This window comes from Salmo trutta, chromosome 21, assembly GCF_901001165.1.
Source record: "Salmo trutta chromosome 21, fSalTru1.1, whole genome shotgun sequence".
NCBI lineage: Eukaryota > Metazoa > Chordata > Actinopteri > Salmoniformes > Salmonidae > Salmo > Salmo trutta.
Window position 1 is genome coordinate 11,663,228 of NC_042977.1, and position 22,551 is coordinate 11,685,778.

At 44.2% G+C, this 22,551-nt stretch overlaps 1 protein-coding gene across 29 annotated transcripts in view; it reads right to left on the bottom strand.

Annotated features, from left to right (window-relative positions):
* The window catches only part of LOC115156687 (kinesin-like protein KIF1A), a 62,323-nt gene that overhangs the window by 33,848 nt on the left and 5,924 nt on the right, over positions 1-22,551 (bottom strand). For 17 of the 29 annotated variants that reach the window (XM_029704254.1, XM_029704263.1, XM_029704250.1 and 14 more), the window contains exons 2-20: positions 18,684-18,872; positions 11,974-12,047; positions 11,655-11,837; positions 11,018-11,086; positions 10,209-10,387; positions 9,937-10,048; positions 9,244-9,321; positions 8,956-9,021; positions 8,830-8,847; positions 8,574-8,652; positions 8,039-8,117; positions 3,353-3,495; positions 3,146-3,184; positions 2,483-2,509; positions 1,885-2,084; positions 1,502-1,581; positions 1,341-1,416; positions 1,094-1,173; positions 742-848 (exon numbers count right to left, since the gene is read on the bottom strand). In XM_029704254.1, coding sequence (XP_029560114.1) covers positions 742-848; positions 1,094-1,173; positions 1,341-1,416; positions 1,502-1,581; positions 1,885-2,084; positions 2,483-2,509; positions 3,146-3,184; positions 3,353-3,495; positions 8,039-8,117; positions 8,574-8,652; positions 8,830-8,847; positions 8,956-9,021; positions 9,244-9,321; positions 9,937-10,048; positions 10,209-10,387; positions 11,018-11,086; positions 11,655-11,837; positions 11,974-12,047; positions 18,684-18,789 — 1,795 coding nt within the window. In that variant the 5' untranslated portion in view covers positions 18,790-18,872. The remainder of the gene's footprint in view (positions 1-741; positions 849-1,093; positions 1,174-1,340; positions 1,417-1,501; positions 1,582-1,884; positions 2,085-2,482; positions 2,510-3,145; positions 3,185-3,352; positions 3,496-8,038; positions 8,118-8,573; positions 8,653-8,829; positions 8,848-8,955; positions 9,022-9,243; positions 9,322-9,936; positions 10,049-10,208; positions 10,388-11,017; positions 11,087-11,654; positions 11,838-11,973; positions 12,048-18,683; positions 18,873-22,551) is intronic. The other 12 variants (XM_029704262.1, XM_029704261.1, XM_029704260.1 and 9 more) reach the window with 6 other exon arrangements.

Below are 22,551 nucleotides of genomic sequence, written 5' to 3' on the forward strand. Positions count from 1 at the left end.
ATTACATAAGGGATAGTCAACGAGGGGCAATGCGTTCTTTGGAAAATAATGAACAACGTGGAAGGCGTGTTCCACGAAGCGCTAGCGGAATGGAACTGACCTTCCACGGTGTTACACTATTTTCCAGAGAACGCACAGAGGCCCAAGTTGATTATCCCTTTTGTACCATGGTTATAATTTAACACATTTGCCCTAGAAATGTGTTCATTTGCCGGAAGAAACATGTTCAACATTCACTGAAGTAGCTAGCAAGTTTACTAGATAGCTAAAGTAGTTGCCATGCTAATCATTTTACATTGGTAACCAGTTTATAAAAGCAATAAGGCACGACGGGGGTGTGTTATATGGCGTTGCGTCGTGCCTAAGAACAGCCCTTAGTCGTGGTATATTGGCCATATATCACACCCCCCTCATGCCTTATTGCTTTTATAAACTGGTTACCAACGTAATTAGAGCAGTACAAATAAATGTTTTGTCATACCCATGGTATACGGTTTGATAAACCACGGCTGTCAGCCAATCAGCATTCAGGGCTCGAACCACCCAGTTTATAATTTACTATAACTATAGCCTCACTAGTCCAAGTCTCTTTAGTCCATAACCCAGTCTCAATAGTCCCAGTCTCTACAGACCCTATAACCTCTGGTGCACGCAAGCAAAATCTGCCAATGAATCTTCTCATAGAACTAGAACTACTAGAAACTATCATGGTTGGCCCACAGTTGGTCAGTCCAGTCTCACCTTCTCCCCCGGAGCCTGTGGTGCTACTGAAGGTGCAGTGCTCGTCTTGGATAAAATGGCCACTGAGCACGATGTCCTGGCGACTTTTGGCGTCTTCACGTCCAACCCTGAGGGAAAGATGCATAGGATATGGAGTAGATGTCTTTCTTGTAAGAACACTGTTTCACTCTTCAAATTCTGAAGGAAATATCGTCGCCCACTTCACAGGACCATTTTGTCCTCGATATTCCAGGTAGTCAACTTAAACAGCTGTCTCCTTACTCCAAATCCATCTGTACTGTACTACAGGACTGGAGGCCACTTCAATACAAAAGAGGTACACATTTCCTGCAGATTAAGGAGTAGTTCTCACTTGGTGGTCCCATCTTTGATGTAGTAGAGTAGGCACTCAGACATCAGTGGGTCCTCATTCAGGTTTACCAGGTGAGGGGTCTGAAAGGAAGACAAGAACATTGTGACTTTGCTTCCACATATGTTGACATTTTGTGTTGAAATATTGTTGACAGGGGTTGTTGTAGCATGATGGAAATGGATATCATGTACAGAGGATTGTGGGTACTGTAGTACATCTCACTACAGTTGCCATAAGGGGTTCTGACCTTCTTGGGGGAGAACACGCCCACGGTGCCTCCATCTTCTCTCATGGCAACACCCATCTCAGCCAGCAGGGCCTCCCTACAGATAGCAGAGAACCACAGTTATTTGAGACAGATGGATTCAGATAAGGATAATGGTTCAAGGTTAAATCCGTCTGACACACCTCTGCATCCGGATATCTTCAGTACGGCGCAGCTTCTCCTCCCATGTCTCATTGAGCTCAGCAATGATTTTCTCTGTTTCCTAGAGGGAAAAGAACGACAAATGTCTAAGTTGGCATGGTACATACACGCCATAACATTATGGTTAGCCTCCATGACCCTTACCATCTCTCTCTATCTCTAACCTCCTGGTTCCCCTCCCTGATCTCTTTCTCCATCTGTCCCCAGCTGTCTAACTATCCCTCTATCTCTCCACTGCCCTTCCTCTCCTCCTCCCCACCATGTCTCTTTCTCCTTCCATCTCGCTCGCTCACTCACTCACTCACTCACTCACTCACTCACTCACCACCTCTAAGTTCACCCTCCCTCCCTTCCTCCTCCCTACCTTGAGTCTCTCTATGGCCTCCTCGGAGGCAGGGCTGAAGATGCGGTCATGCAGGTTTGCCATGGAGCCCGCACGGCTGGACAGGGCGGAGAGAGAGGGGGAAGGGCTCATCCCAGTCATGGCATTGGTCACTGTGGATAGATCACCCGTTTGATTGACAGCCTGGCGATTATTGACAAAGTTCTTGTAATCGCACAAGTCTGCCAGAAGAAGAGCGGGAGTGTGTGGGGGAGAGAGGGAGAGAGAGGGAGCAAACAGCAGGAAGGTGAGGAGGAGGAGACATTGGGGGTGGAGAGAAAAACGCAGAGAAGTGGATATAAGGAAGAAAGGGAAAACAAGGGAGGAGTAAAAACAGAAGAAGAGAGCTCAAAGAAAATGTATCGTAGGAGCAGAGACAGGTGCTTACCAAAGGCATTGCAGAGAGAGCGAGAAAAGAGCAACTTACACTGATGGATATGCAAAGCATACGAGAAGTTAGAGAGCAAACGCTTTTCTCTGCCAGTCATATGCAAAATACATACAGTAACAAGCTAAAAACAAGCAATGTCATATGATATATAGGGCAGCCAATCTAGAATAAATGTAGTTTAGTTCTTACTTGCAGCATAATCTCCAGGCTGAAAGGCTGTGAAAGTATTATTCAATTAAAATCAATGCAATTCCCAAAAACTAACTTTATCCCGCAAGCGACAATTATGCAGGGCAAGCAGTGTGAATTAGGAGTAAGGCAGCAGAGCTCTAGAGCCCTAGCCAGAGCCCACATTAAGAACCCTGGCATATCAAAGACCCTCTACAGAAGCAGAGCGTCCAATCAGATAGCTACACACCCAGAGAACCAGAGTGTAACACAGGCTGCATCCCAACAGTCTAAAATGGCTCCCCCCCCCCCCCCCCCCCCCATCTTCATCTACACTGATCTGAAAGGACTGGAAAGGGGAAAGTCTATTCTCTTAGAGGAGTATACCATCTTGCTTTCACCGATCCCATGTTTGCAGATCAGTGCAGAGGAAGAAAAAGGAGATGAGGAGAAGGTGCCATGTTAGACTTTTGAGACGCATTCCAGTCCCCAAGAGGTGGACAGTAAAAATCGGAGTTTCTTTTCTTCAGTGTGTACTGGATTTATGGATTTTAGATGGGTTTTGGGTTGGAGTCCTTCCATATAGCTCTGGGGTGTTATAGGATTTTAGTATGGTAGAGGTTTAGCTTTATTTTCAGTTAGCTGCAAAGCGGGGGGGGTGGGGGGTTGCTAGAATATACACACTTTTCAAACCAGCTATCACAGGATCGGGACATCGATACGCTGAGAGGAAAGAGGAGAGAGAAGAGTGTGTGAGACACTCACACACACATCTGTATGGCTCTCATCCTGTGTGTGTGTGTGTGTGTGTGTGTGTGTGTGTGTGTGTGTGTGTGTGTGTAGGTAGGTAGGTAGGTAGGTAGGTAGGTAGGTAGGTAGGTAGGTACTCACTGTCTATGATGTCTCCCAGGCCCTGGGCGTAGAGGAGGTCCTTGAGTCGGCACACCTCCTCCTTCAGCTCACGCACCAGACGGTTGTTGGGGTCCTCGTTGATGACGGCGTTACAGCGGATCTGTTTGGCGCGGTCAGCATACCTGGGAAGGGTCAAAACCATTAAAAGGCAGGTTCACCCCAAAATATGTCCACTGTTTATATGATGGGAGAAACATCGTCATTGACAGGGACAACATAGGAGCGTTCAAGGTATCACTATTTGCAGTTCCTGGATTACTTCCTGGTTTAGTCTCTCAATGCATAAAAATGAGGGTTCCTCAAGGGTTCTTTGGGAAGGTAGATGGTTCTATGTGGACCCATAATGACTCAAAGAACACTTTGAGCTCTTCAATTGTTCTTTGCAGTTCACAAAAGGGTCCTTTGCTCTTTTAGTGATAGTTAAAATGTACGGGAGGAGGCTCGGCCTGGTTTGCTCACAGCTCTTTTTGTGTAACCGTGAGTGAGAGTGTCATTCCTGTTTATCTAATGTGTTGGGTTATGCTATTTTATATAACTACGGCCAGTGACGGTGTCGTGTGAAAGACTCACATATGGCCTGGTGCCAGTTGAGAACAGTTGACTAAATCAATCAGTGGTTCTCAATTATCTCCTCAGGGACCCCCAGCTCTTCCAGCGATTTCTCAAGTTGTCTATTAACACTTACAGAATTTTAAATATAATATGGCTGACCACATTGAGAAAGGTTCTTTACAACCATTCTCCATAAAGGTGTCTTCAGAAAGTACAGCATTCATACCCCTAGACTTATTCAACATTTTGTTGTTTTACAGCCTGAATTAAAAATGGATCAAATAGAAGCACCTTTGGCAGTGATTACAGCTGTGAGTCTTTCTGGGTAAGTCTCTAAGAGCTTCCCACACCTGAATTGTACAGCAATTGCCAATTGTTATTTTCAAAATTCTTCAAGCTCTGTCAAATTGGTTGTTGATCATTGCTAGACAACCATTTTCAGGTCTTGCAATAGATTTTCAAACAGATGTAACTCGGCCACTCAGGAGCATTCACTGTCTTCTTGTTAAGCAACTCCAGTGTAGATTTGGCCTTGTGTTTTAGATTATTTGCTGAAAGGTGAATTCATCTCCCAATGTCTGGTGAAAAGCAGAATGAACCAGGTTTTCCTCTAGGATTTTGCCTGTGCTTAGCTCCATTCTGTTTCTTTTTTATCCTGAAAACTCATAACATGATGCAGCCACCACTATGCTTGAAAATATGGAGCGTGGTATTCAGTAATGTGTTGTATTAGATTTGCCCCAAACATAACACTTTGTATTGAGGACAAAAAGTTCATAGCTTTGCCACATTTGTGTCAGTATTTCTTTACTGCCTTCTTGCAAACGGCATGCATGTTTTGGAATATTTTTATTCTGTACAGATTTCCTTCTTTTCACTCTGTCAATTAGGTTAGTACTGTGGAGTAACGACAATGTTGTTGATCCATCCTCAATTTCTCCTATCACAGCCATTAAACCCTAACTGCTTTAAAGTCATCATTGGCCTCATGGTGAAATCACTGAGCGGTTTCCTTCCTCTCCTGCAACTGAGTTAGGAAGGACACCTGTATCTTTGTAGTGACAGGGTGTATTGATACACCATCCAAAGTGTAATTAATAACTTCACCATGCTCAAAGGAATATTCAATGTCTATGCTTCTTTGTGAGGCCTTGGAAAACCTCCCTGGTCTTTATCTGTCCTCGTGCTCCTAGATCTTAGTGCTGCTTTTGATACCATCGATCACTACATTCTTTTGGAGAGATTGGAAACCCAAATTGGCCTGGTTTAGATCTTATCTGTCGGAAATATAGCAGTTTGTCTCTGTGGATGGTTTGCCCTCTGATAAATCAACTGTAAATGTTGGTGTTCCTCAAGGCTCCGTTTTAGGACCACTATTGTTTTCACTATATATTTTACCTCTTGGTGATGTCATTCGGAAACATAATGTTAACTTTCACTGCTATGCGGATGACACACAGCTGTACATTTCGATGAAACATGGTGAAGCCCCAAAATTGTCCTGCCTGGAAGCCTGTGTTTCTGACATAAGGAAGTGGATGGCGGCAAATGTTCTACTTTTAAACTCGGACAAAACAGAGATGCTTGTTCTAGGTCCCAAGAAACAAAGAGATCTTCTGTTGAATCTGACAATTAATCTAGATGGTTGTACAGTCGTCTCAAATAAAACTGAAGGACCTCGGCGTTACTCTGGACCCTGATCTCTCTTTGGACGAACAAATCAAGACTGTTTCAAGGACAGATTTTTTCCATCTACGTAACATTGCAAAAATCTGAAACTTTCTGTCCAAAAAATGATGCAGAAAAACGTATCCATGCTTTTGTCACTTCTAGGTTAGACTACTGCAATGCTCTACTTTTCGGCAACCCGGATAAAGCACTAAATAAACTTCAGTTAGTGCTAAACACGGCTGCTAGAATCTTGACTAGAACCAAAGAATGTGATCATATTGCTCCAGTGCTAGCCTCTCTACACTGGCTTCCTGTTAAGGCAAGGGCTGATTTCAAGGTTTACTGCTAACCTACAAAGCATTACATGGGCTTGCTCCTACCTATCTTTCCGATTTGGTCCTGCCGTACATACCTACACGTACGCTACGGTCACAAGACGCAGGCCTCCTTACTGTCCCTATAATTTCTAAGCAAAGAGTTGGAGGCAGGGCTTTCTCCTATAGAGCTCCATTTTTATGGAATGGTCTGCCTACCCATGTGAGAGACGCAGACTCGGTCTCAACCTTTAAGTCTTTATTGAAGACTCATCTCTTCAGTAGGTCCTATGATTGAGTGTAGTCTGGCCCAGGAGTGTGAAGGTGAACGGAAAGGCACTGGAGCATCGGACCGCCCTTGCTGTCTCTGCCTGGCCGGTTCCCCTCTCTCCACTGGGATTCTCTGCCTCTAACCCTATTACAGGGGCTGAGTCACTGGTTTACTGGTGCTCTTCCCTGCCGTCCCTAGGAGGGGTGCGTCACTTAAGTGGATTGAGTCACTGACGTGATCTTCCTGTCCGGGTTGGCCCCCGGACAGGAACTGCTGCTCCAGTTTCAGCTGTTCTGCCTGTGGCTATGGAACCCTGACCTGTTCACCGGATGTGCTACCTGTCCCAGACCTGCTGTTTTCAACTCTCTAGAGACAGCAGGAGCGGTAGAGATACTCTCAATGATCGGCTATGAAAAGCCAACTGACATTTACTCCTGAGGTGCTGACCTGTGCAACCTCGACAACCACTGTGATTATTATTATTTGACCCTGCTGGTCATCTATGAACATTTGAACATCTTGGCCATATTCTGTTATAATCTCCACCTGGCACAGCCAGAAGAGGACTGGCCTCCCTCATAGCCTGGTTCCTCTCTAGATTTCTTCCTAGGCTCTGGCCTTTCTAGGGAGTTTTTCCTAGCCACCGTGCTTCTACACCTGCATTGCTTGCTGTTTGGGGTTTAAGGCTGGGTTTCAACCAGCTGGTTGAGTTGCCCATTAAGAGTAAACTAGTTTTGTATCGGAATTTGCATAGAATTTTTAAAACATCCAAAAATGATACAAGTATTTACATGATGTATGCTTAATTTACTTATAATGGAAGATATGCCTAGTTAAATGAGGACTTAAATCAATTATTAATAAAATAGGATACATTTGTGTGTCAAAATATGAATATTGCAATGCATGTAAATGAATGTGTTTACAGTTTATATGCTTAGAATACCAGTAAAATGACATGTATTGAATGATATTGTGAAACATATAGAAGATAACAGGCAGACATCGAATCGTGATATGAATTTCAAAGGATTGTTGTATTTGCACAGACAAAGAAAGTCCCATAACAATATGTCTCCATTGTCCATTATCACTAGCTTTGACTGAATAGCATTTCCTTTAACGGGCAACTCAACCGCCTGGTAGAGCATAGATTTGAAGAGTTCCTAAATTAGTAACAACAACACATTTGTAATCGAATCATTCTTAAATTACGTTTCAGAGGTCAACAACATTTTGCAACGTTGTAATTGTCCATTTTATACACAATTAGTTCATAATTAATTATAATAATTGGTAAATGAGGTTAGGTTTTGCTCACGTTCACTTGCTGGTTTTCAACCATCTTTGAATGCATGTTTAAAAAAAAATATGGGAGTCCAATAACGATAACCGCATGATCAATTTACTAAATGACATTGGATGAGGTGATAAAATATGCCAAACAAAAATGCATATGCTTAATTTCATTTAAAATTGGTTGTCAAAATTAGCTCAACCGCCCAGTTGAGCTGCCTGTTAAAGGGTTAAGGGGTCTTTATAGAACCTTAGGAAATTATTATTTTTAGCACCACACAGGTTCCATTTAGAACCTGATGAACATGGTTCTTTATTGATCCTTCAAACAAGGATTCTATCAAGCACCAAAAAGAACCCCTGTCTTGTACTATTTAGAACCACTTTTGTGTGTAGCCATTACACTTGTGTACATTACTTTATAAGGAGGCAGGTGGTTGGAACTGAAACTGCTCCTCACAGTGGATGACAGTGATACTGAAGTACTGTAGGGTCACAGAATCACTATGGATTTGAAGGTTTTTTTAACCGGAGAATTTGACCTCAGAGCTGGGTTGTTACCTGAGGGTGCTCAGGGTCTCGTCATAGTTGATGTCAGCAGGGCTGAGGGCTGCCACCATGGCGGTGCGAGAGTTACCTCCTAATGGACAGAAAGGGGCAAAGAGGTTAATAGGGGATGAGGGCGAGAGGAGGAAGGATTATTTAAAGGGCATCTGCAGAGGAATTAAACAAAAGAGTAAACAGTGATAAGGATGCTACATGTTATGTTTATTGATGTTTTGGGGTTTTGTTTGCTGCAGCCCCCTGCTAAAATAATGGGGGGGGGGGGGGCGTTGGTTGCCCATCTTTTTCCCTGGAAAAAAACAAACAGGTCTTTGAAAACCAGTGGGATTTGAGTTGTAAGCTGCTTGGTTGGATATAGGCATCTAATATGTTTATAGACGTGTGAATTGTTCACCCTGGAAATGATGGAAAAGTTGAATAAAAGCTTTGAATCATCATCTGCAGGGGAATTAAACAAAATTGCAAACAGCGATAAGGATGCTACAATTGGCGTAGGTGGCTGGTTCTGGGTTAGTAGGTGGAAAGTACGTACCCAGGTTCTCTCTAAGAAGCCAGGTCAGCACTGAGTCTCTATAGGGGATGTGGCTCTCCACCTTCTTCTTCTTCTTGTTCTGTTAACAGTTCATTTTAACAATTAGGACAAGGATACTGCCTCAATAAAAGTGCATTTACCTGTTGGGAAATATAAGAATAAACGCTTGTGAATCATCTACTTCCCAATCTCTTAATACCATTTCCCCAAATATTTTCTGAAAACAAAAATGGAAGAAGTCATTGAAATTGTGTACCTTATTTGGTGCTGAGTCCTAGAAAAATAAGAAATTGACAGAACTTAATTAATTGGCAGTCTTACCAAAATTGCTTCAATGACCAAACAGACGAAGAGTTGTGTACTGAAAAGTACAAACTCTCACCACTTCAGCTAAAGCAGAGATGACTTTCCCCAGTGTGGTCAGAGATTTGTTGATATTTGCTCCTTCCTGAAAAGGAACAGATGGGGCATACTTAATCAAACGAAAAGCCTTGCGTGCAACACAAAAAACTACACACGCCACAATCTTGAGAAACAGAACCTAGAGGCTTTGTAAAGTTCATAGACATGTCAACTTGAAATGTTAACTTGAAACGGAGGAATTCATTCATTGATTTCACTGGGGGGGTCGGATTCAGCCCATAAAGTTGACCCAAAAATACCCTCTCACCTTCAGCCTGGTTCCTTTGGCTCCTGTAGAGTCTGCTCTCTCACTCCCAGCCAGATCCACCAGGCTGATCTTGCTCACCTGCAACAAGAAACTCTCTGTTATCATTTGTTTTGGAATGAATCTGCTTTGATACTCTGTATCCCACAGTGGGAAATGCCCAGATTCCAAATGCACAGTGGTAGCCCCAAGAAACTCTCTTTGAGGACTTATCTGTAATGAGTACTGTTATCATGAACGATAACACAGTGAATGTCCAGATAGCATAGCAATAGACCTCAATCATAGAGTTATAAACCATGCATAGGTCAAAGTGTTACAAAACCCTAGTGTGAGGCATCTTGAAGGATCTTAATTTGAGACAGTTTGCTACAGCAGGAAAATAATCCTGCAGCAAGAGGAAATGTGAGTTATTATGTGGATTATAATTAATGGACATTTTTTGTAGAGGTTGATACATTTTTCTTTAGGGCGAATCAAGTCCGAATTTTTTGGGTGGAAATTACAAACATTAGAAGCCCTTTTAAACCTTGAATGCACTACAAATTTGCATTTCCTGCAATGCAGGACATTTCACAGCAACAAGAGTGATCAAGTTAAGATCCTACATCTGTAGGGGTTTATAACTCTATGGCCTCAACCTATTGCAGTAGCTTGAGTATGAGGTTGAACCTGGTTATTAAGTCTGCGCAGTACCTTCTCAGATGTGTTTTCTGAATCCATGTCGTGTTTCTTCTGAGTGAAGATGATGTTGAAGACAGCATGAGAGCGGCTGCTGGTCTCGTTCATGTTGGTGGCTGCCACCGTCCTGAAGGGAGAAAGAAGTGAACCTTATGACATCAATCCATCCCTCATCCATCTATTTATTCATCCATCCACCTATTCATCCATCTATCCAGTCCATCCACCCCCCACATCCACCCACCCACCCACCCATCATCCATCCATCCATTCTAAGTCCCATTTACCTGGCCTTGTTGCCAGACTCCATGAGGTCCTGGATGTCGTTGTAGGAGGTAACGGCCAGTTTGGACAGGTCCTCCACGTACGGCCCCATCAGTGGGTGCTCTCTCACACGCAGGTTCCCCTTGTTCTTCGGGTTCAGCAGGTCACGCACACGCTCACAGTAGATCTCCATGTAGCTCACCTGTGGAGGTTGTCAATACTCTATAGAAGTGCCAATCAAGAGAACTAAGTGCCTATTAAATGTCTATTGAGCAGCACCACCTTGGGGCAGATAAGACACTCTTATCTGAACTCTTATCATATGCACAGCAAAATTAATGGTGTGCATTTAACTCGGAAATGTACACTAAAACGATGTTGGAGGCGGCTTATGGTAGAGAAATTAACATAAAATTATCTGGCAACAGCTCTGTTGGACATTCCTGCAGTCAGCATGCCAATTGAGACATCTGTGGCATTGTGTTGTATGACAAAACTGCACATTTTAGAGAGTGGCCTTTTATTGTCCCCAGCACAAGGTACACCTGTGTAACGATCATGCTGTTTAATCAGCTTCTTGATATGCCACACCTGTCAGGTGGATGGATTATCTTGGCAAAGGAGAAATGCTCACTAACAGGGATGTAAACAAATTTGTGCATACAATATGGGATCTTTTCTGGGATCTTTGATTTGAGCTCATGAAAAATGGGACAAACACTTTTATCATTCAGTATGTATCACCCAGGAGGTAAAAGCCCTAACCCACTGATAAGCAGTAGGCCTGTCCTGTATAGAAGCTCATTCTCAAACCACTAGAGGGAGCACTCACCTCCACGGAGTAGGACAAGCTGTTTTCCTTATTGCTGTCACTTATCTTGGTGAAGAGGTCCTCACACAACTGGCAGACAGAGAACATGGAGGAGCATTGTTAGACTCACATATGAACCAGGGTTGGGGTCAAATCCATTTCAATTCCATCCAATTAAGGAAGTACATTGAAATTCCAATTCCAATTATCTTCAACGCTTTTCAATTAGGAAAATGTGGAATTGGAATTTGTTTTAGTTTCAGAATAGACTGGAACTGATATGAACACAGCACATGTATTTTCAATAAAAGGCTTTGATGTTTTTGGCATAAAACTAAATGGGTTTCCAAAGATCCAGTATCTGACATGATGAAGTAAATTTACATTATATGATGTTTAACGACATTTTGTCGTTAATTCATCTATCCATCCATATATCCACCCATCCACCCATCCACCCTTCCATCAATCCACCCTTCCATCCATCCATCCATCCATCCACCCTTCCACCCATCCATCCACCCTTCCACCCATTAACCCATCCACACTTCTACCCATCACCCACCCATCCATCCATCCATCCATCAACCCACCCTTCCATCCACCCACCCATCCATCAGTCCATCCATCCACCCTTCCACCCATCCATCCAGATTACCAGTGGGATGATGCCTTGCTGATCCTTCTGGTCCTGCTTGCCCATCATGGTGTAGCTCTTCCCAGATCCAGTCTGGCCATAGGCAAAGATACAAACATTGTATCCCTCAAAGGCATGCAGCAACATCTCCTCCCCAATGTCCTTGTACACCTGCTTCTGGGAATGATAGTTGATGTCCTCCGGCTGCAGAGAGAAAGACAGAGTTTGAGTATGAATACACGGTTAGTTAGCTATTACGGAGTGAATATAGAGCTCATGGCTTGCATGGTCTTGAAACGCATGATATTCAAGTCTTTCAGGTGTATGTGGTGAAACTCACTGTTGTGTGTGACCAGTAAGAGTAGTCGAAGTTATAGCTCTTGTTCTCCTTCGGCTGTTTGGGGTTTATGATTGCTAAAAGCACAGACAACAAGTAAACAAAGGTTAGAGAAGTGCCCAGACCAAGCCCATAAACTAGCAGAAAGTAAGCTATGGTGAAACCCTGTGTGGTCCTTGGCCATGGCAGACCAAATGTAAATAGCAAGTAGAAAGAGTATTTGGCTGGCTACATAGATATCGTTAGTGGAAAATGCATTGTCATCATTTTTGGGATAATTGTAGACCTGGTGGAATCTGAAATTAGGCCAGGCGTTTGGGGAAAGCTGAGCAAGTGCCTCTCTGTGAAGGCTTGAATGGCCAAGGCACAAAAGTTGAGCAAGTGCCTCTCTGTGAAGGCTTGAATGGCCAAGGCACAAAAGTTGAGCATGCTCCGGGTAGCAGCTACTGTCTGTGGTCCATATACACTGAGTGTACAAATCATTAGGAACACCTTCCTAATATTGAGTTGCACCCCTTTTGCCCTCAGAACAGCCTCAATTAGTCGGAGCATGGACTCTACAAGGTGTAGCAAGCGTTCCACAAGGATGCTGGCCCAGGTTGACTCCAATGCTTCCCCCCGTTGTGTTAAATTGACTGGATGTCCTTTGGGTGGTGGACCATTCTTGATACACACGGGAAACTTTTGATCGTGAGAAAAAAAACAGCAGCGTTGCAGTTTTTGACACAAACCGGTGCGCCTGGCACCTACTACCATACCCTGTTCAAAGACACTTAAATCTTTTGTCTTGCCCATTCACCCTTTATGACTTCCGGTTTGGAGCGAGCAGTCGCACTTTGCTTCGCTCCACAGGTAATATTACACCTTCATTACATTATAACGGTTTGATTTGTTTGATCTGAGCAATTTTTCTTAGCTAGCTACATAGCCGTCTTTGTATCAAATATAATTGTGTAGTTTAGAGTAATTAGAGTATTATCGAGGTTAGCTATTTTCGTCCTAACGTAGTCAACACTGCTAGCTAGCTAGTCAACACTGCTAGCTAGCCAAATAGCTAACTTCTACCGACTAGCAGCACTGTAGAAACTATTACATTACAACGGAACGACTTGGTTAGTTTAGTGTTAGTTAGCTAGCTACATAGCTGTCTTTGTATCTAAGATAATTGTGTAGTTTAGAGTAATTATCGAGGTTAGCTAGCCAGCCGCGACGCCGTTGTCCGTTGTCCAGACTCCAGACTTAGTCATCATCAAACCCACTGCTAGCTAGCCAACCGCTACCGACTAGCAGCGCTGTAGATACTAATACATTACAACGGAACGATTTGACTAGTGTAGTGTTACCTAGCTAGCTACATAGCTGTCTTTGCTGTCTTTGTATCTAAGATAATTGTGTAGTTTAGAGTAATTATCGAGGTTAGCTAGCCAGCCGCGACGCCGTTGTCCGTTGTCCAGACTCTAGACTTAGTCATCATCAAACCCACTGCTAGCTAGCCAACCGCTACCGACTAGCAGCGCTGTAGATACTAATACATTACAACGGAACGATTTGACTAGCGCAGTGTTAGCTAGCTAGCTACATAGTTGTCTTTGTCATAGCTTGATAATTGTGTAGTTTAGTAATTATCGAGGTTAGCTAGCCAGCTATTTCCGTCCCCCGCGATGCCATTTTTCCAAAAGTAGCCAACTATTACCGACGAGCAGCACTGTAGAAACTAAATACATTACAAAGGAACGTCTTGATTAGTGTTATGTTAGCTAGCTACAAAGTTGCTTTTGTATCATGACAAGGTGTAGTACTGAAACTATCGAGGTTACCTAGCCAGCTACACGTTCAAAGTAAACAACGCAGCCACTGCTAGCTAGCCTACTCCACCAGCCAGCAGTACTGTATCATTTTCGTCATTTTAGTCAATAAGATTTTTGCAATGTAAGCTTAACTTTCTGAACATTCGAGACGTGTAGTCCACTTGTCACTCCAATCTCCTTTGTATTAGCGTAGCCTCTTCTGTAGCTTGTCAACTATGTGTCTGTCTATCCCTGTTCTCTCCCCTCTGCACAGGCCATACAAACGCTTCACACCGCGTGGCCGCTGCCACTCTAACCTGGTGGTCCCAGCGCGCACGACCCACGTGGAGTTCCAGGTCTCCGGCAGCCTCTGGAACTGCCGGTCTGCGGCCAACAAGGCTGAGTTCATCTCAGCCTATGCTACCCTCCAGTCCCTAGACTTCCTGGCGCTGACGGAAACATGGATTACCACAGATAACACTGCTACTCCTACTGCTCTCTCCTCGTCTGCCCACGTGTTCTCGCATACCCCTAGAGCATCGAGCCAGCGGGGTGGTGGCACTGGAATCCTCATCTCTCACAAGTGGACATTCTCTCTTTCTCCCCTGACCCATCTGTCTATCTCCTCATTTGAATTCCATGCTGTCACAGTTACCAGCCCTTTCAAGCTTAACATCCTTATCATTTATCGCCCTCCAGGTTCCCTTGGAGAGTTCATCAATGAGCTTGACGCCTTGATAAGTTCCTTTCCTGAGGATGGCTCACCTCTCACAGTTCTGGGTGACTTTAACCTCCCCACGTCTACCTTTGACTCATTCCTCTCTGCCTCCTTCTTTCCACTCCTCTCCTCTTTTGACCTCACCCTCTCACCTTACCCCCCTACTCACAAGGCAGGCAATACGCTTGACCTCATCTTTACTAGATGCTGTTCTTCCACTAATCTCATTGCAACTCCCCTCCAAGTCTCCGACCACTACCTTGTATCCTTTTCCCTCTCGCTCTCATCCAACACTTCTCACTCTGCCCCTACTCGGATGGTATTGCGCCGTCCCAACCTTCGCTCTCTCTCTCCCGCTACTCTCTCCTCTTCCATCCTATCATCTCTTCCCTCTGCTCAAACCTTCTCCAACCTATCTCCTGATTCTGCCTCCTCAACCCTCCTCTCCTCCCTTTCTGCATCTTTTGATTTTCTCTGTCCCCTATCCTCCAGGCCGGCTCGGTCCTCCCCTCCTGCTCCGTGGCTCGATGACTCACTGCGAGCTCACAGAACAGGGCTCCGGGCAGCCGAGGGGAAATGGAGGAAAACTCGCCTCCCTGCGGACCTGGCATCCTTTCACTCCCTCCTCTCTACATTCTCCTCCTCTGTCTCTGCTGCTAAAGCCACTTTCTACCACTCTAAATTCCAAGCATCTGCCTCTAACCCTAGGAAGCTCTTTGCTACCTTCTCCTCCCTCCTGAATCCTCCTCCCCCTCCCCCTCCTCTCTTCTTTTGAAAAGAAGGTTGACGATATCCGATCCTCATTTGCTAAGTCAAACGACACCGCTGGTCCTGCTCACACTGCCCTACCCTGTGCTTTGACCTCTTTCTCCCCTCTCTCTCCAGATGAAATCTCGCGTCTTGTGACGGCCGGCCGCCCAACAACCTGCCCACTTGACCCTATCCCCTCCTCTCTTCTCCAGACCATTTCCGGAGACCTACTCCCCTACCTCACCTCGCTCATCAACTCATCCTTGACCGCTGGCTACGTCCCTTCCGTCTTCAAGAGAGCGAGAGTTGCACCCCTTCTGAAAAAACCTACACTCGATCCCTCCGATGTCAACAACTACAGACCAGTATCCCTTCTTTCTTTTCTCTCCAAAACTCTTGAACGTGCCGTCCTTGGCCAGCTCTCCTGCTATCTCTCTCAAAATGACCTTCTTGATCCTAATCAGTCAGGTTTCAAGACTGGGCATTCAACTGAGACTGCTCTTCTCTGTGTCACGGAGGCTCTCCGCACTGCTAAAGCTAACTCTCTCTCCTCTGCTCTCATCCTTCTAGACCTATCTGCTGCCTTTGATACTGTGAATCATCAGATCCTCCTCTCCACCCTCTCCGAGTTGGGCATCTCCGGCGCGGCCCACGCTTGGGTTGCGTCCTACCTGACAGGTCGCTCCTACCAGGTGGCGTGGCGAGAATCTGTCTCCGCACCACGCGCTCTCACCACTGGTGTCCCCCAGGGCTCTGTTCTAGGCCCTCTCCTATTCTCGCTATACACCAAGTCACTTGGCTCTGTCATATCCTCACATGGTCTCTCCTATCATTGCTATGCAGACGACACACAATTAATCTTCTCCTTTCCCCCTTCTGATAACCAGGCGGCGAATCGCATCTCTGCATGTCTGGCAGACATATCAGTGTGGATGACGGATCACCACCTCAAGCTGAACCTCGGCAAGACGGAGCTGCTCTTCCTCCCGGGGAAGGACTGCCCGTTCCATGATCTCGCCATCACGGTTGACAACTCCCTTGTGTCCTCCTCCCAGAGTGCTAAGAACCTTGGCGTGATCCTGGACAACACCCTGTCGTTCTCCACTAACATCAAGGCGGTGACCCGATCCTGTAGGTTCATGCTCTACAACATTCGCAGAGTACAACCCTGCCTCACACAGGAAGCGGCGCAGGTCCTAATCCAGGCACTTGTCATCTCCCGTCTGGACTACTGCAACTCGCTGTTGGCTGGGCTCCCTGCCTGTGCCATTAAACCCCTACAACTCATCCAGAACGCCGCAGCCCGTCTGGTGTTCAACCTTCCCAAGTTCTCTCACGTCACCCCGCTCCTCCGCTCTCTCCACTGGCTTCCAGTTGAAGCTCGCATCCGCTACAAGACCATGGTGCTTGCCTACGGAGCTGTGAGGGGAACGGCACCTCCGTACCTTCAGGCTCTGATCAGGCCCTACACCCAAACAAGGGCACTGCGTTCATCCACCTCTGGCCTGCTCGCCTCCCTACCTCTGAGGAAGCACAGTTCCCGCTCAGCCCAGTCAAAACTGTTCGCTGCTCTGGCACCCCAATGGTGGAACAAGCTCCCTCACGACGCCAGGACAGCGGAGTCAATCACCACCTTCCGGAGACACCTGAAACCCCACCTCTTTAAGGAATACCTGGTATAGGATAAAGTAATCCTTCTAACCCCCCCCCCCTTTAAAATATTTAGATGCACTATTGTAAAGTGGTTGTTCCACTGGATATCATAAGGTGAATGCACCATTTTGTAAGTCGCTCTGGATAAGAGCGTCTGCTAAATGACTTAAATGTAAATGTAAATGAATGGCACACATACACAATACATGTCTCAATTGTCTCAAGGCTTAAAAATCCTTCTTTAACCCGTCTCCCCCCGTTCATCTACACTGATTGAAGAAGGGATCATAGCTTTCACCTGGATTCACCTGGTCAGTCTCTGTCTATGTGCCTACACTGAGTGTTTTTGTACACTAAGTGTAGGTACTGCAGTGATGCAGTGATGCAGTAGACCCAGTCTATTGCAGTGATGATGTTCCTCTGATTAATACAGCAGCATCATCAGTGGTGACTGACCTATGATGATGTCACTTATGCACTTCAATAGACTGGGTTTGGGGGTTATATATTGTATATCAGTTATTCATAGGGACATGTAATCAGCCAAATTGGAAGTCTTTGTTGTGTGGAACAGAATAATGTGGTTCAGTCCTCCTGAGACAGTTGCATCCAAGAGAGAAGGTAGGACAACTTGGCTAAATAAAAATATTCTAAAGTGGCTTCCTTTCCTATTTTCTAGTTCCTCATCCTTGTTCGCTTGTATTGACTGGAAAGGTGAAATTGAAGAGGATGGTTGACAATGCTATTGGCCATCCTCCCTATTACTTTCACCAATCCAGTACTTTCACATCAGTCAGGAAGAGGAAAGGAAGCCATTTTTGAGTATTCCGAATCTGTGCCATGCTAAAGACTGTGGGAATGAGGTCATCATCAGACCGTTGACAGGAACAAAGAAGCAGAATATGACACACACACACACACACACATCATCTGACCTAGCGTCTCAGCTGAGACGGAAACAACGAGGCCTTTTGGACCCTCTGGGTCACGTGATGAGGGATGAGAAGCTCTAGAGGTCACCCCCACAAACACATACACACAGAGACAGGCTCTCAGTTCCCATTGGAGCCTTTGTCTCATGTGTTGCACGCCTCACTACCCACCATCCTGTTGCTTTCCAGCATGTTTTCCGAGCACCAAGCAGAAGACGGCAGAAGTGCAATGTTTCAGTGATTCTCTACAGTAGAGATGATCGGAATCCACCATGAAGGGTCTATGTTGTGAAGTGATGAATTTATTAAAATAAGCTTGAGATGGTGTTAGATCGAATGTATAACACCTCCAAAACCATTTAAAATGTCATATGAGGCTGTCTCCTAAAAGCCCAATCTAAAGCAGACCATATTAGTAAATATTTAATCAAACTACATTCATTATTGATGAGGACATCTTTGCCTGGAGTTATCAGACTGGAAAATGCTGTATATCCCAATGGAATGCCTTTCAAGGATTCATCAATACATATTACAGAGATATTACTAGTATAGAACATTACCTACATAGACTCTAACATTTCCCCTAACAGTACTTAGGCAGGGCGGACCCCCAATCACTGCCTTCATCAGTTGACTTGGCCCAACTAAAATATTTTAGATTTGAAATACTTCAATAGAAATGTTTTGTTTTGGTTGTGGTAGCCCAACCCTGGATAGGCCTGATTTGGGGGCCAATTAACATCCAGCCCAGGTTAATCAAGAAGTAACCTACAACGAAAGAGCAAAGCTGAAGTCCTCAGGTCCATGTGTTTTCTTACACCAATAACAATATAATAGACATTTCTTATAATACAAATATGCAATACTCACTTGTGGTGTTCCCTGACATCTGGATGATGCACTTGCTGTCCTTCCCGATCTCTCGAGAGTTGAAGGGACGGACCCGGACGGCCACCTTCACTGAAGCCCCCGCCATGATGCCCGTCAGTGGGGGGATGCGCCCGCGACTATAGAGGGGTTCAGTCAGGAGGGGCTTGTCACCAGGTAGATGTCTAACACCTGTGGAGAGGGAAGCCATAGTGAGATGGTGATTTGAATGAAGATCTAATTTGAACTAATTTGTAATGCCATCATCTAATAAACGTTTTTTTTTTTTAATCAATTTCTGAAAAGACTGCGCACGCACAAAAATATTGAGATGTATAAACTTGGCGCATGCCATACGTATACACATGTTTCCCGTTATGAATCAGACCTGTCGTGGAACTGTGGGAGCATGAACGAGCATTATACACTCTTCTAAAAAAAAGGTGCTAAGTAGAACCATACAGGGTTCTTCGGTTTGTCCCCATAGGGGAACACTTTTTGGTGCTGGGTAGAACCCTTTGCAGAGGGTTCTATCCAGAACCCTCTATGTAGGGTTTTTCAAGGAACCCCATGCATAAAATATGGTTCTGCCTAGAGCCGTCTATGAAGGGTTCTACCAAGAACCATTTTATCATCTAAAGGTTCTTCCTAAACCATCTACGAAGGGTTCCCACGAGAACACTTTTTATGAATGTATAGAGCCCCTCAGCCTTTTTATGACAATACATAATATTTACTGTATCAGAAGGCCGTTCTTTGAGGGCCATGTTATACCCTAACACAGTGGTGTTAAGAATCTCCCGGTTTACAAGTCACATAATGTTGGCTTGTAAAGTGATGTGTAATTCTTAATTGAATCCAGCCAGAGTTAAGATATCCAACAAGTGGAATTATCAATCACCCGCAACCTGCATTCAGAATGACTGCCAAGGTAGGGATGATTAAAAATAGAGACTACCTCAAACATCTAAACTGGAACAACCATCTCAGTAACGGGTACCGTAAATCCAATTACTAACAGAGTGGATTAGTTTAGAAAACGGTGTGTTATTTATCTTTGTGTAGCATAAAATGTATCAACCAATCAACGTACGTGCAAAAACACAGATATTACAGTAAAACAAACAATTCTGAAACGCTCCCTGCAATAGAGCATGCTGGGAAATATTATAAATGGGGTTTTTGTAGAACACTTCTTTCCCTTCCAAAGAATCATCAAAGGCTTCCAAAAACAGTTCATGAGATGTTAAAGGTTCTAGGTAGTTTTCCAAAAAGGGAAACGGTCCCTCCACAAATAACCCTTTTTATAGTGACAATAACACCCTTATTTTCTGTATACTGGGGAGGAATTGGAATTAGGCCAAGACAGTATCTAAGGAAAAAGCATTGCATGGCAAACTTGATCAAATGACAAAAACAAGTGCACATTGTTGTGAACCTGTAAACAGATTGTTCGAATTCAATAATGTTTTGTATTTACTTTTTCATGAACCTAAATATGCTGCACTGTCTGCGAATTCTGAAACATTTTCTACTTTCTAATCTAAACTAGCCTACAGTAGGCCCACATACAGTGGTAGCCTACACACTTCAATGCAAAAGATCAACTGTCTGTTCACCTGTTCAATTCTACTGTATGTAAACCGCACTCTCTTTCGCATATAAAAATGTGAAATTATAATATCGAATAGGCACAATGAGAGATGTGCACGATAATTTGTTGTATGGCTACTTGGGGAATATGAACTCATCATGGCCATAAAAGGTGAGGAATTTATTTTGCAACGGTTATGATATATGTACTATGTTTCTAAGTGAAATATTGTCTGCTCGGGAAATTTGACAATACAGTATTCAGACGTAGCCTACAAACGTCAATGGAAAAGGTGAACCGTCTCGGATCAAACAGAGCAAAATACTTTAAATAGCTTATCTATTTACTACTGTGAACTGGGTGCAATTAAATGAGAGATGGGACAAATGGTAGCCTATCTTAACTTGTTGTAGGCCTATAGGCTATTTCGCGGATATGAAAACATCATAGTCAGAAAAGGTGAGGAATTTATTCTGCAATGACCATGGAAATGAAATAAATCATAGGAAATAGATGCCTATTTCCCACTCTCCCACCCTGGCGCTCGACGTTGACGGTTTACTAAGCGCCGGTCCTGGCAACCCAGCATTACGCACACCTGGCAACCATCATTACGCACACCTGCGCCCCATCATTATACACACCTGGACTTCATCACTACCTTGATTACTTCCCCTTTATCATGCACTCTGTAGCGTCATTCAACAGACAGTTTTGGTTCGGTTTTCTTGTCCAGATGCTTCTCTTGTATCGCTCCACGTTAGTTTTTATTAAACTCACCAACTGCACCTGCTTCATGACTCCCTATGTCTCTGTTACAATAGATGTTCACTTTTCTCACTAACAGCAAATTATTACATCTTGTTATTATATTTATCTTCTTGTTTTTTTTGTTATGAAAACGAGTGTCATCATAAAGTTGAAGTCGGAAGTTTACATAAACTGAGTTTAAATGTATTTGGCTAAGGTGTTTCACCATTCCTGACATTTTATCCTAGTAAAAATTCCCTGTCTTAGGTCAGTTAGGATCACCACTGTATTTTAACAATGTAAAATGTCAGAATAATAGTAGAGAGAATGATTTATTTCAGCTTTTATATCTTCCATCACATTTCCAGTGGGTCAGAAGTTTACATACACTCAAATAGTATGTGGTAGCATTGCCTTTAAATTGTTTAACTTGGGTCAAACGTTTTGGGTAGCCTTCCACAAGCCTCCCACAATAAATTGGGTGAATTTTGGCCCATTCCTCCTGACAGAGCTGGTGAAACTGAGTCAGGTTTGTAGGCCTCCTTGCTCGCGCGCACTTTTCAGTTCTACCCACAAATTTTCCATAGGATTGAGGTCAGGGCTTTGTGATGGCCACTCCAATACCTTGACTTTGTTGTCCTTAAGCCATTTTGCCACAACTTTGGAAGTATTCTTGGGGTCATTGTCCATTTGTAAGACCCATTTGCGACCAAGCTTTAACTTCCTGACTGATGTCTTGAGATGTTGCTTCAATATACCCACATAATTTTCCTCCCTCATGATGCCATCTATTTTGTGAAGTGCACCAGTCCCTCCTGCAGCAAAGCACCCCCACAACATGATGCTGCCACCCCCGTGCTTCACGGTTGGGATGGTGTTCTTCGGCTTGCAAGCCTCCCCCTTTTTCCTCCAAACATAACGATGGTCATTATGGCCAAACAGTTCTATTTTTGTTTCATCAGACCAGAGGACATTTCTCCAAAAAGTACAATCTTTGTCCCCATGTGCAGTTGCAAACCTAGGTCTGGCCTTTTTATGGCAGTTTTGGAGCAGTGGCTTCTTCCTTGCTGAGCAGCCTTTCAGGTTATGTTGATGTAGAACTCGTTTTACTGTGGATATAGATACTTTTGTACCTGTTTCCTCCAGCATCTTCACAAGGTTCTTTGCTGTTGTTCTGGCAATGAGTTGCTTTGTACAGATGAACGTGGTACCTTCAGGCGTTTGGAAATTGCTCCAGACTTGTGGAGGTCTACAATTTTTTTCTGAGGTCTTGGCTGATTTCTTTTGATTTTCCCATGATGTCAAGCAAAGAGGCACTGACTTTGAAGGTAGGCCTTGAAATACATCCACAGGTAAACCTCTAATTGACTCAAATTATGTCAATTAGCCTATCAGAAGCTTCTAAAGACATGACATCATTTTCTGGAATTTTCCAAGCTGTTTAAAGGCGCAGTCAACTTAGTATATGTAAACTTCTGACCCACTGGAATTGTGATACAGTGAATTATAAGTGAAATAATCTGTCTG